The sequence below is a fragment of the Mercurialis annua genome, linkage group LG1-X (assembly GCF_937616625.2).
Source record: "Mercurialis annua linkage group LG1-X, ddMerAnnu1.2, whole genome shotgun sequence".
In the NCBI taxonomy this organism is placed as follows: domain Eukaryota; kingdom Viridiplantae; phylum Streptophyta; class Magnoliopsida; order Malpighiales; family Euphorbiaceae; genus Mercurialis; species Mercurialis annua.
In genome coordinates, this window is record NC_065570.1 from 59,481,701 (window position 1) to 59,495,881 (window position 14,181).

At 31.2% G+C, this 14,181-nt stretch overlaps 3 protein-coding genes across 3 annotated transcripts; 2 read left to right on the top strand and 1 right to left on the bottom strand.

The window, feature by feature from the left end:
• LOC126668984 (uncharacterized) lies at positions 1-2,709 on the top strand. Its single transcript, XM_050362293.2, has 8 exons — positions 1-189; positions 581-752; positions 845-933; positions 1,021-1,063; positions 1,196-1,252; positions 1,363-1,417; positions 2,107-2,225; positions 2,338-2,709. The coding sequence occupies exons 2-8, from the start codon at positions 606-608 to the stop codon at positions 2,437-2,439; spliced, it is 612 nt and encodes a 203-aa protein (XP_050218250.1). The 5' UTR covers positions 1-189; positions 581-605; the 3' UTR covers positions 2,440-2,709.
• A 4,849-nt stretch (positions 2,710-7,558) lies between these two features.
• Positions 7,559-8,641, top strand: LOC126672317 (putative transcription factor bHLH107). Its single transcript, XM_050366266.2, has 2 exons — positions 7,559-7,973; positions 8,072-8,641. The coding sequence occupies exons 1-2, from the start codon at positions 7,716-7,718 to the stop codon at positions 8,555-8,557; spliced, it is 744 nt and encodes a 247-aa protein (XP_050222223.1). The 5' UTR covers positions 7,559-7,715; the 3' UTR covers positions 8,558-8,641.
• On the bottom strand, positions 8,621-9,892 carry LOC126674063 (uncharacterized). The gene is made up of 2 exons (XM_050368437.2): positions 9,184-9,892; positions 8,621-8,694 (listed from the first exon to the last, which is right to left on the bottom strand). The coding sequence occupies exons 1-2, from the start codon at positions 9,539-9,541 to the stop codon at positions 8,621-8,623; spliced, it is 432 nt and encodes a 143-aa protein (XP_050224394.1). The 5' UTR covers positions 9,542-9,892.
• Positions 9,893-14,181: the final 4,289 nt, after the last annotated feature.

Here is a 14,181-nt window from a genome sequence, read left to right on the forward strand (position 1 = left end):
TGTTAAGCTTCACTTTTGACTACCTTTTTAAGAAAATAGTATTGTCATAAAAATTAATTTAAATACTGTCTTTAATCAGTATCAATGTCTAAACTAATTGCCATTCTCCATCTCCATTTCAACTGAAGTCCACGTTTATTTTTGTTTTTACATTGGTTGAAGATCAACTACCCAGCACTTCTCTCAGTGGTAAGTGTTTGTTTTCATTCTTGGGTTTGGCCTTTTGCGAGTTTAGGGTTTTAAATCTTTTGCTGGATCTTCATTACTACAGTCCACCCTTTTGCTTTCCTATTGGTTTCCTCGATGACAATGAGATTTTTTTTTTATTCATAGATTTTTAATGTAGCATTTCATAAGATTTTTTTGATGATGCTTATGAAACTTTAACAATGGATGCTGATAATAGTACAAAGTGCTTTTATGTTATTGTTGAGAGAGCGATTTTGTATTAACAAACTTTTTTTTATATAATTTGGGAGGGGTAGCCATTGCGGGAGAAATTGAACTCACGACCTAGCAGGCTGTTGTTCAGCGCTTAGCTCATTGGTTGTATTAACAAATTTAATTTGCTTTTATATAGATAATTTGAACTGGGAGGAAAAGTTATGGAAGACAAAAAATGTGCAAATAGCCAAAGTCATGTTAGCCATAATTTTGTGGAAGAGATTGCCGCTGAGAACTTAAAACAGGTTACCGCGATTGGGGATGTAATTTGGATCAAGCTCCGTAAGAGCTTGTGGTGGCCTGCAGTGGTAGGCTAGCTTGCATATACTGTTTATTTGGTAATTTCATCTACCCTTTGTGTTCAAGAACTTCTATTGTTTAATGTTTATTTGTTTGGCAGATTGTTGGTAGCGATTCCGTTGAAGGTGATAAAACTGGCGATAGAGTAACAGGGGAAGTTCGTGTTAGGATATACGGAAGTTATAAATAGTTTGTGCTTTTTCCTTTGTTTGAATCATTTGCAGCGCTTACGGTTACTCCTACAAAGACTTACTTGTCATGAATTTCTGTTTGTAGCATGTATGTGGATCCTTTTAAATGGCATTCCGAGTTTCAGATTGTAAGTACTGATATAGAAAAAAATTCTCTTTGTCGATGCAACTTATTATGCTATGCATACTCAATTATGCATTATCATGCTTTCAATAGATTTTGACTCTCAACCTGCTTTTCTCATTATTTATCGATTTAGACTCTTAAGCAGAACAACGGTTCTTATCGAGAAATATTTAAGGAATCTCTGGAGCAGGTAACCATATTTGGCTTTTAATTGAATTCTAGTCCTAACTAAGAAGGTTTTTAAGTATACATTCATTGAAGTAACATATGGTTGGTTTCACCTTTTGGATGTGATTCTAGGATCAGTCTGGATCAAGATCTGGTCAGGTAAAGAGGAAAGTATCAAAAACCAAAGGTTAGTAATATTCGTCACATTTTCGTTTTCAAGTCGTCTTGTATGTCTTTTTTTTTTCCTTTTGCTGCCTAGTGGTATTTGATCAATACATAGAAAAATGTAGGCATAAGAAAATGACTCATGACTTGTTTATGCATATTTTCTGCATAACAAGGGAAAATGTTTCTATGGGTCAATTCAGAAGGGTGCATTGAATTAGCAGGATTATAAGTATCTAATCTGCGTGGAGTTGATTTGAATCTTGACAAACCCATTTTATCATATGTTTTGCTTTATCTTGATTTTTTTTTTGAATTTCTTGCCTTAAACTTGTGTTAAATTGGTTATTTTGAGGAAAACATAAATCTGACAGCTAAAAACTTAAAACAAATATTAATAATTACAATGTTTTAACCATCATCAAAACTGCACTTATGGAACCTTGGTCATGAAACTTTAGGGTCAACAAAACCATTTTTATCAACCATTCGTCTTTTACATGAATGGACTTATTTCTCATATGACTCTTTTCTATGTTTCCACTTCTTCATCTAAATGATCTCATTTAAGCTACAAATTTCTTTAGGGCATATCAATTATGCATAGCACAAACTTTACAAGTCTGCTTTACAAAATGCTGAAACCCATTATAATATATGATTGAAACTTATCAAAGGTTGATTAGTTAATTTACAATTTTTGTTATGAAGATGTTGAGAAACCAAAAAATCATGGGGTGAAAAAGAATCTCAAATTAGGCAGCCCAAGCACACCGAGGAATCCAATAAGCAAATCATCAAAGAAAAACAAGCTTAACTCACCAACCTCTGTGAGTTACCTTCTTGTTTCTCCTATTTTGAATGACAGCTTTCGATAATAGAATTAAAACACTTCCCTTTTTTTGTTTTTTAAAGTTTAATATGTTTATCTATGGCTCTTAGGATGGAGCCTTATCTGGAAGCTCCAAAAAACCGAGTGCACGGAGGACGAAAGTCATGCAAAGTCTTGGTCTAATTGCTCCTTCTGGGTCTCCATTCCGCTAAGTCGATATCATCTATGTTTTGCAAATTTGTTACAAGATCTGCCATCGAACAAGAAATAATTCATTTTTCCGAGGTATTGTTGTCTCAATCCATTTTTTTCATCAGCTTTGATTCTTTTGTAGCTGCAGAAACTCCATGCAGATCAAAGCTCAAAGTAGTAGTAAGATAACTTGTATTTCATCTAGGCCAATCTTTTGGTAATGACACAAGTGACTGTGCTGCAAGGACTGGTTCATTTTCTAAATTATTTAAATTAGTTTGGTTTGGTTCTGTTCGGTTCTTTAGTTAGAAATCTGAACATATCGAGCCAAACCGGTTTATATATGTTTGCATTTAGTTTATTATTAACCTAGATTCCCTCGGTCTACACAATTAACAAGTTTCTAAAAAGAATTTCATGTTTAATTACTAAGCTTATAGGCAAAAATCTAATTTTTTATAACCATGAACTTTTTATAAGTTTTAAATTCCACAGTTTTTGTTATTTCCCTAGGGCCAGAATTTTGACAAGTGAATTATGAAAAGTTCTTGCGATGATTTTTTTTCTCATAGTTAAAATTCAACGATGAAGATTAAAATATAAATAGTTGAAGTCATATAATTAGAATCAAATATATGATCTTTCAAATTTTGACTTAATAAATATTAAATGACAACCTGAGATACAAATAAAAAATTAATCGAAAGCAATAAATAAATAAATTAAACATGGATCCCCATGTTGACTTAACAATGAACAAAGTTCCGTTGGGGTGGAGTATTTTAATTTAGCCCTCTTTAGATTAGACCGATGATCTTTGAGGAGATTTTAAGTTAGATTGATAAAACCTTCAAAATTCTTAGATTTACAGTCAAAAATCCTAACAGACATTGAATGATCTAAGAAATTAAACTACAAACTGAAAATAGAACCATAAAAGTTTATTTATAAACATGATAAGATCCATATTGGATAGACAAGCTCCCTAACAGAGAGATATATTAAATCAAAGATTAAAAACCATAAAATAAGTAGTATAATGAATCGAAAAATCGCATTCACCTACCCTTCAAAAGGTGAAGATGAGAAAAAAGTTTTCTAGAGAAAAGAAAAACAAAAGTTTAGAAAAAAAAGCCTTTTATCTTATTCTATATTTTTTTCTTCCAAAATATAGAACTTCATTAGATGTAATAAATCGACTATAACAAATCTTAAAAGAATTTTTTTAGCTAATAAGAGCTATCCAACAAATTAAAAAAATACCTAAATTTAATAATAGATATCTAGTCGTAGGGGTGAGCATTCGGTCGGTTCGGTCAAAACCGATCCAAAAATGGCCAAACCGATTAAGCCGAATGTTGTAATATTTTTGACCGAACCGACCGAACAAAGAACATTAACCGAATCTGTTTCGACCGAATTTTTTTTGGTCGGTTCGGTTAAATTGGGTATTTATGGGGTTTTATGGGCTTTTTCAATTACATATGCTTTAAAGATCAATTTTTTTTTTTTACAAATTCAAATAATTAAATTCTATGAAAATTAGAAAAAAATGAAGCATTTTCTCACAAATCCAAACAATATACTATAGCAAGAATTAAATTTAAAAAATATATCAACCTACTTTTCATAATAAGCATTCAAAATTTTAAGTATTTGGTCGGTTCGGTTAAAGTGTAAATTTTAAATTTTTAACCGAACCGTTAACCGATAACCGGAAATTTATATTTTTTTAACCGAACCGACCGAATGAAAATTTATCACCGAACCAAACCGACCGAAATTCACTGGTTCGGTCGGTTTGGTCGGTTTTTTCAAAACTTTGCTCACCCCTATCTAGTCGGATGAGTATAAAAATTATATATTTAGAATAATTACAACAAAAAAATCATAAATCGAATAAATTTAAAGACTAAAATAAGTTGTAATCATATAAATTTATAAAATTTCTTCCAACTCCGCGGAAATGTACCAGAGATGTCATTCTCTTAGAATTTTTTTTTCATTTTTTTTCATTTTTTACTTCGCCTCTGGGCGTTTTTATTTTTTTATTTAGCCCCTGTATTTTTAAAAACAGTTTTATGAAGTCTTTCTATTTCTTTACTTGATCCTTTTACTTTCAAAAATAATTTTACTTGGGCCCTGACACTTTTTCACTTTTGTTAACCAAAGTACCTCATAAAACTGTTTTTGAATGTATAAGGGACAAGTAAAAAAAAAAACTCTTAGAGACGAAATAAAAAAAAGTACGAGGATTTTAGGATAGGCTTGTCCAAAAATTAACAGATTGTAAAAATAATTTAAAAACTTATCAACTTGGTGAGATAAACTTTTTCATAAAAATTCCTTTTATGCATTCTATGTTTTTATTTTGTCACGTTATATACTTTCTATTATGAGTAATGCTATATAACTCTCTTTTTTAATCCACTTGAAAGAATATTTTCAAAATTGGAGAGATATTTTGGGATAATTTTGTGATATTTTCAAAATTAAGAGTAAAATATGAAGCACAAAATAGTAAGTTGAATGTTTCCAATAAGTTTGCCTATGGATGACATTAGGGTGTTGCAGGTGCAACTTGTGGAAAGAAAAAGAAAAGGTGGACCATGTCATCAGTAATATTTTTGTTACTGTTTTGAGTAGTGAAATACTCTATTTGGTAGCTTCACCTTCATCTAATACCCTTTTGTCTCTTGTTTTGTTTTCTTAGTACTCACATTGTTTAGTTTGGATTTGGACCCATTTGCTTTGGAAGGTTAAACGATATAGTCATGGTTGGGGTTGGTGAATTTGTTTATCCTTTTGACCAAACCATTTCACTTTAAATTGATTATATTTTTTAAGATTACATTACTAATATGAGTTTAATTCTTCAACGTTGATCAGTATTGTAACATTCATGTGTATGTCTGTGTTTTTTAAAAAACACCAAGGAAATATAATTTAAATGGTAGCCTTGGTTAAAGCAGGTAGTAGTGTTGAATAACAGTACTGTATTATGTTATATGAGTATTGAAACATGGTAATGGGTAGTGAGGTAAATGGCAGTGTCATCTTCTGAGTGCAAAGCAAAGCAATAAGAATTCTGTGCCCTGCAGTCCTACTGCACTACTGTACGTCCTCAGCTCAGATGTTGATCTCACCTTTATACTCTATCAATGTAGGGTCCGCCCAGCATGCATTATTTACCCTTTGTCCCGCTTTCTCTGCTCCGGAGATGAAACATTTCTCTACTTTCTTGACCATAACTCTCTATCAACTCAACTATGTATCACAAACAATTCTTTTATTTCTTACCCTACGCTCATACTTTTATTCATTTAAATTCCAGTTTTCTAGTCAAATTTTAAAATCCTTTTCCATTCCACATATTTTGATGTTTAATTACAATTTTTTTTATGTGTCATAGTCGTCACCATTTTCAAAATTTGATTCTTTAAACCATCTCCGCTGCTTCAATTTTAGAAGGCTTTTCGTCGGAAATTCACCATTTCTTCGCCTGTTAAAAATTTGGATTAAAAATAAATTCTGATTCCGCTGCTGTTTATATCCACTATTATTAGTTTTTTTTTATAAAGAGAAGACAAAACTTATACTAACAATATTTTGTTTGTGATTTATTAGGGTGACCCTAGTAATTTAGAGCAATTATTTGATATACTTTTAAACTTTATAATATTAAAATTCAAACAATGAAATAATATTTTATTATTTTTGTTTTGAAAGAAATCAGTGATATAGTAATTTTTATTTACATAATTTACAGAGTAAGGTAAAAAAATGAAAGTGAAAGAAGCGAAATAATAGTAGGCAAAAAAGAGAGGCTGTCGGGGCATGATGGCTTTTGATTCCCTTTTTTCTACAGGAAAAGCTGTCGGCGCCGCCGTATTGGTGGTGAATAAATAGTATGAGCTTGTTTCCCTACGAATATATTGTGAAAATGACTGGCTGCCACGTGAATCGGCTTCTCTAATTTACTGTTTAAATTATTAATTTGAATGGAATGAGGACTCGGTCCATTAGTTTCTGTTTTGTGTTTAGTGATTCTAAGGAGTCTAATTTTGGGCAAATCATGTTCGCCTTTGGTGCTTTCTTCCTCATTTTATGTTTATCCTTGTCTAATCTTAATCATTATCTTCTGTTTATTCAGAAATTAGTACTACTATATTTTGTTTGTTATTTTACCAAGGGAGAAAACAAAAACACGTTTATTCCAATATAAGAACCCACCAGTATCTATATCAAACTCCACTACTAGAAAACTGCATTTTAGCAATAAATTTTTTCGTCGCTAAAGGCTGAAATCAGTCGGTAAATTAAGTTCTCCGTTGGTAAAAGGCTAAAATCCGTCGTTAAATTAAAAAATTTATGTCGGTAATTCTTTGTTTTCTAGTAGTGCTTATTATTTTTTAATAATCATTTGAGAATATATAATTAACTCCATACTAATTCTATTCATTAACATTCGTATTAAATTATCACAATGAGCATTAGTAATTTTACTTCTACTTTCTTAATAGGCTCAAATTCAAGACCTGTTCATCTTAAATGAGAGATTTTTACTATCTGAACTAGTTTATTTCGCACGTTATATGCATAAGCTCTAATTCTTTAAGATATATTTAGACTATCTCCTACACAGTTAATACTGTCAGAAAGATAAACACTCTCCAAAATTCATATCATTGAAAAACGATTAAAATAAAATGAAAGAAATTACTAGTGTTTAGTAAAAAATGATCAATTATCTCAAAATAAGCTATATGATATTCTGTAAAGTTCATGTAAGAAAAAACTTTGATTATATATCATCCACGTTCAACGTGTTTTTGAAAAATGTGTCTCATAATCTCATGTTTAGGAGTAAGCGTGGTAAAAATAATAATTTCCTTAGACGAACGTTTATATGTTGTATTAGAGAACTAAGTATGATTCGCTCAGTTCGTTTCGGGGTACAAAATAGATATGCTCGTAATAATAATTGATCCAAAATTAGTAAAATGTATATTAAGAAAATTGACTCTGAATTTTTTAAAACTTAAAATGAAGTGATCAAATACCTTAAAATATTACTATTACAAAATAGAAGAAATAAAATTTGGTCGTTAATAGTCAGCCATTAAAACATTATAAGCATTTTGGCCTTCATCTTTAGTTGCAACTTCAGTCTCCAACTAAAGCACTTCCCATTTTCTACTTTCATTTTTTTCAGTTCTCATTCACTTTCTCTCGAATAATTATTCTCCTTCACTTTTTTTCTTTATCAAGACAACACAGTAATAAGCCAAACAAAATGCTTCCTTTTCAAACCTATCATATAACTAACCACCACAACGGCCAGTTTCTTACAGAACCGTGCTTGGTCAACGTAATGGACGGTGGAGCATCAACCATCACCACCTCATCCGAGAAGAAATCAACGGAGCTGGATCAGCCATGCAGCAGCAGCAGTACCAAGACTACACATAAAGAAGCCGAACGAAGACGCCGACAACGTATTAACAACCACCTCTCCACTCTCCGTACTCTCCTCCCTAACTCCGCTGCCAAGGTTGCTATATATATTATTTACTGCTAAAACTTAATTGATTCTTTATTTTTATTTTTAAATTCTGGTTCATTTTTCATGTATTTATTGATTTTAAACAGACGGACAAAGCGTCGTTGTTAGCGGAGGTCGTGCGTCACGTAAAAGAGCTACGAAACAAAGCCACCGCCGCTCTTGTCGCCGGAGGAACCGAGAAATACTCTATGTTTCCGGGAGAATTGGACGAGGCGAGTTTGAGTTACTGTGAAGGCGATGATGAATTAGCTATGAAAACAATGAGGGTGAGTGTTTGTTGTGATGATAGACCCGGTTTGAACCGGGATTTATCTCAGGCTATTAAGTCGGTTCGGGCTAGAGCTGTTCAGGCTGAAATGATGACGATTGGTGGACGGACTAAGAGCGTGGTGGTGGTGAAATGGGGTAACGGCGGTGGCGGTGGAGAGGAGGACTTTGGAGTTTTGAGAAGGGCTTTGAGGAGTGTTGTGGATAATAGAGTTGCAGGGCCTGGGCTGGGCCAGGTGGCCCTTAGTAATAAACGGGTTCGGGGTTATGGTTGGGCTGGTGGCGACGGTTATGATGAGTTCTGAATTTAGAAACGATCGTTTGGTTTAATGACACGTGTTGGCCTCATGTGTATATTCTATTGCTGTTTAATGGAAGTGATTTTTTTTGGCCAAACGCATATTTGGGTCCCTGCACTTGTCGTCTTTTCTAATATGGGTCCCTGCACTTCAAAACATCCATAATAAATCCCCGCACTATTAAAAATATCTATTTCAAGTCCTTATCGTTAAGCAAGTTAACGGAACGTGAATGACGTTAAAAACCAACGGATGCAAAATGTGTAATTGAGTCCCCACACTATAATTGTTTTTTAAATTGAATCCCTACACTAAAAAACATCCAAATTGAGTCCCCAAACTATAATTGTTTTTAAAATTGAGTCCCTGCACTAAAAAAAATATTCAATCAAGTCCTTTTGTCATATATTTTTGGTTCATTTCTACCCTCTTCTGCCACCACCATTGACCTCCACTGCATCATAAATCCCATCACAGCTCCATCACCGTAGATTTTGAACCACTGCTGCCTAAATCTATTACCATTCATTTGAATCCACCATTTTAGCTACAATTGCAGCCTCAATTACAACCTCTGCTAAGGAAAAATACAAAAATGAAGAATAATTTGGGCAAGTGTTAAAGAATCAAACCGCCGACGAAGATGAAGAGAAAACTCGCTGCCGACGAAGCTTTCCTACGGCTATTCAAGAACAGACCGCCGGCAAAGAGAAAAACCCGATGGTGATAAACATCTACTACAATTGTTAAAGGGGAGCTTCGCCGCCGAAGAAGGAGACCTACTTGCTGTCGACGAAGAAGAAGATTCACTTGTTGCTGGCAGGTGACAAGATGGGCGGTCGGCTTTGGAAGATACCAACGATGGAAGTGGATGGATGGAGGCGGTGGCTGGAATAGGGGAGGGTAGCGGAGGAACTTTGATGGGATGGAAGGGTGGTGGCAGCAACAAATTATGTAGTGTTTAGGGGTTTTTATTTTTGAGTCTTTCATTAATTGGTGAAGAAGAGGAAAAGAAGAAGAAGTATGCGGCAGGGAGCGGCGGTCCGACAGCAGGTTGATTTTTTTTGATAGAACAGCAGATTGTTGTGATGAGGGTGGAAATGAAATGTATAGGGACTCAATTAGCAAATAATTATAGTACAAAGATCTAATTGGTAAAATTTTATAGTACAAATATCACCAGTCTCAGAGAAGAGCGTGTGTGTCTCACTCTCTAACGGAATAAGACGGAGGGACTTACTATGGTCATTTTTGATAGTGCAGGGATTTATTATGGATGTTTTTGAGTGCAGGGACCCAAATTAGAAAAAACGACAAGTGCAAGGACCCAAATATGCGTTTGGCCATTTTTTTTAGAGATTTTTAGACAATTACCTATAGAACGCTGAAATATTCTCAAGTATACGCATTGACCAAAAAGTGTTAATTTTTACTGTTTGACCAAAATTTATTGCCAAAATAGACTTTTCTATTTGAAAAAATACGATTTCTCTGTGGACGTTATATTTCAGAGGCTTGCAAATTAGCATTTCTCAAACTCAACGGAGACGATAGTTTTAAAATTAAATCTAGGGAATGTGATGATCAATCAATAGAAAATGAAGAAGCAATTAACTTTGAGATCGATGACAAGGAGGAAGATGGTGAAGATTGGGAAGGAATAAAAAAAGTGAGTTAGAGAGGGTTTTTGGAGGTGCGATGGGTTCAATTTGGAAGAAGAGAGAAGCGTTCCTTTTGATTCTGGCATTTTTCCGTTCTCATAACTCGCCGGAACTCATCTTCTTAATTACATTAATTGCACAAAGTAATTAATTCAATTTCCTTTTCTTTTCTTGAATATCTCTGTAATTTTTTATTTTTACATGAAAAAGTATTCTCAAATGGGTATTGAATTTTCTTTACAATTTTAAAAGTAGAAGTATGTGATTATCAACAGAAAAGGATGTAATGGCTCCTGGTGCTCAAAGGTAAAAGATATCGGTTTGATTCCAGAATGTTCTTGTTTTGGGTTTTAAGATTTTGGCTTTGTTTCTTCATGGTGAATATTTATTGCATTTTGATTGACTTTAAATAAGATCAGTGGGTACAAACTCATGTCAAAAAGTTGGGTTATTTGTATGATACTCTTTGTTGGATTTATATGCTTTTTGTGGTTTTATGGGTCAGTGTCGCGGTGTGTTCGATGAAATGTCTATGAGAAATGTTGTATCAGGGACTATTTTGAATGTTGAAAATAGAAATGGGGAACATTATGCTTAAGTTTACTACTACAAACTTACAAAATTTGTTTATCTTTCGATTTACTAAAAGAGAAGTCTACTATCGGTTTACTAACATTTTATAATTACAATCAACTTTTGTATAAAAAATAAGATTCTATTAATTAAAAGTTAAGAGCATGACTTTAGTTTATTAAATAATCAAACTTACTATTAGTTTGCTTTCGAAATTTTAAATTTGAAGTTTACTAATGATTTGCTAACGAGTTATATATAGTTTACTAAAAAAATATGTTAGATAGCGATTTATTATTAATTTACTAAAAATTTCATTAATTTCATTTCACTATCAGTTTACCTTCAATATTTTAAAAGGAAAGCCTACTACCGGTTTACTATTAGTTACCTGAAAAACAAATTTTTTACTTTCGAAATCATAAATTGTGTTAAACTATTTTGCTAAATTTATTATCAATTTACCATCAATGTTATTAAATATACAAAATTAAATTTTAATTTTTCAAATTTGGTTTACCATGGATTTAACTTGAAAAAATAAATAAAGGAAATTAATTTCATACATATATATAACAATGGTAGTAAAGTGACAGTAAACTAAGTAAAATAATATACTTTTTAGCCGGTAGTGAACTAATAGTATAATATTGAAAACGTTTACATTATATAATTACTACCGAGTACTTAGTTTTACTTTTTCCATAATAATATTTCTTTCTTTCTGTTTCTTCTTCCTATCTCTTGTTCCTCAATTAATTTGTAGCTGTCTTGTGCAAGTACCCAGATGGTGATATCGATTGGTATAACGTTTTAGGATTCGATTATGTCAGTTATGTCAGTTCCATTTAAATTAAGTTTGCTATTGGTTTACTATCATTAGACTATAGGTTTACTAAAACACAAATTTATTATTAGTTTGCTATCGGTTTACTAAAAAATAAATTTATTATTAATTTATTGTCGGTTTACTAAAAGATAAATTTATTATTACTATACTATCGGTTCACTAAAAAAGATAAGCTAACTATTAGTTAGTATCGGTTTACTACCAGCATTATAAACATGTACAAAATTAGTTTCTTTCTTTAGTTTTAGACTACTAAAAAAACAAATTTAATATCGGTTTATTTAAAAAATAAATTTACAAACAATTTACTAAAATATAAGTCTGTTTACTAACAGTTTATTAGTTTTATTAGTAAATTAAAATTTATGATGCATGAATTATAGGTGGCACTATGTACATAGTTGTGGAAATATTAATCAATGCTATCGAACCAGATGTTCACTAACAATTTACTAATGGTCTACCATCGGTTACTTAAAAATCAAATTACTATTTTTCATTTTAAAATTATAAAATGTTAAAATGAATTATTACTTAATTTACTGAAATTATTGGTATACCATCAGTAAATAATTGGTTAACCGACAATAAAACAATTACAGATATATAAGTAAAAATAAAAAAAAATTACATAAAAAATTAAGAGCATCATCAAAAAGTAATTATAAATTTACCAACGGTTATCTTAAGATAGACTAACAGTATTATTAATCAAATTTATTTTTAAATTATAAAATATTAAAATAAATTATTACTTAGTTTACTATAAGTTCACTAAGAGTTTACTAACAGTAAACTAGCAGAGTTTAGTTTATAAAAAAATAAAGTTATTTTAAAATATATGTTTAAAAAACTAAAATATGTTTTTTTCTCTATAAATAAATACAATACATTAACTTTTACTTAAAAATGGCCACTACAACTAGTTGATGCCTCCACAATCCTCCTCCTCTAGGCTTCCCTTCCTCCGCTACAAAAAACACTACTCAACAACTTACTTTATAAATCTTAATTAATTTCATAATCTAATTAGTTCACTAACGGTTTACTAAATATTCGTTCACGTTCATTAACAATTTACTAAGAGTTTATTATCAGTTTACTTAAAAATCAAATTACTATTTTTTATTTTACTAAAATTAAAATGGATTTTTACTTAATTTATTAAAATTATTAGTGTTACATTATTAAACAATTGGATAACCAACAGAAAAACCATTACAAATACACAAGTAAAAAAAAAGTACATAGAAAATTAAGAGCATCATCAAAAAATAATTATAAATTTACCAACGGTTAACTCAAGATAGACTAACAGTATTATTAAAATCAAATTTATTTGTATACTATTATTAACTATTAGTAAACCATTGGTAAACCAATAACAAAATCATTACAGTCATAAATTACAAAATAAAATCACAAAACATAACGGGTTTGATTTTTCTCTTTCAGGTAGAGACTCCATTTTTCTTCTGATTCGAATCTCTCTGTTGTAGCATCATTGGAACGAAGAACTTCATTGAGCTGTGACTCCATACTCTTAATTTTTGCCTACATCAAAGAGTGAATTTAAAAACATCATGATACATTTTACTAATGGTCTATTGTCGATTTACTTAAAAATCAAATTACTATTTTTTATTTTTAAATTATAAAATGTTAAAATGAATTATTACTTAATTTATTAATATTATTAGTGAACCATTAGTAAATTATTGGTTAACCACCAACAACCATTACAGATACACAAATGAAAAAAAAATTACATAAAAATCAAGAGCATCATCAAAAAAAATTATAAATATATCAATGATTAACTCAAGGTTTACTAACAGTATTACTAAAATTAAATTAGTTAGCTAACGGTTTACTATCGGTTATCTTCAACATAAAGGTAGAAATTATACTAGTTGTAAATTAAAAAAATAAGTCAAAAAAAAAAACCCATAAGCTTAGGGCAAACGGGATTAGTAGCTCAATATCAAGTGGCTAATAGCATTTGGATATGTCCTCCATATAACATATAGGGAGAAATGTCCTACATATAACAACACCGCAATCAAAAAGTATAATTCCTACTACATTTTATAGGAATGGCTAGATATTGGCCATATTGGTATTTGATTTTAGCACCCAAAATCAAATACCAATATCTTACTGTCATTTTATCAAACAGTTTGATTGCATTCATTGTCTTTCCATCCAAGCACATGCCTTTAACCAAAGTTCTAATAGTAACAAATCAGGCTCAAAACCCTTCTTCATAATTTCACCAAACGCACAAAAACAACACCGCAACCATTACATTGACTAATGATTTCAACTCTTTTGCTTAATTGCCAGTGCCTCATAACTAATCTTTCCTTTTGTATAAGAAAATGCACTTTGCATTAGAAATGAAAGAAATAAAAAATCACTGGCTTGAGAATATAAAACTAATTTAAAAAAGTATTATGCCTAGAGTTGAGACAAATTTAAGAAATGAAACAAATTTAAAAAAATCACTGGCTTGAGAATCACTACAGCTCTTCCGACTAACACAC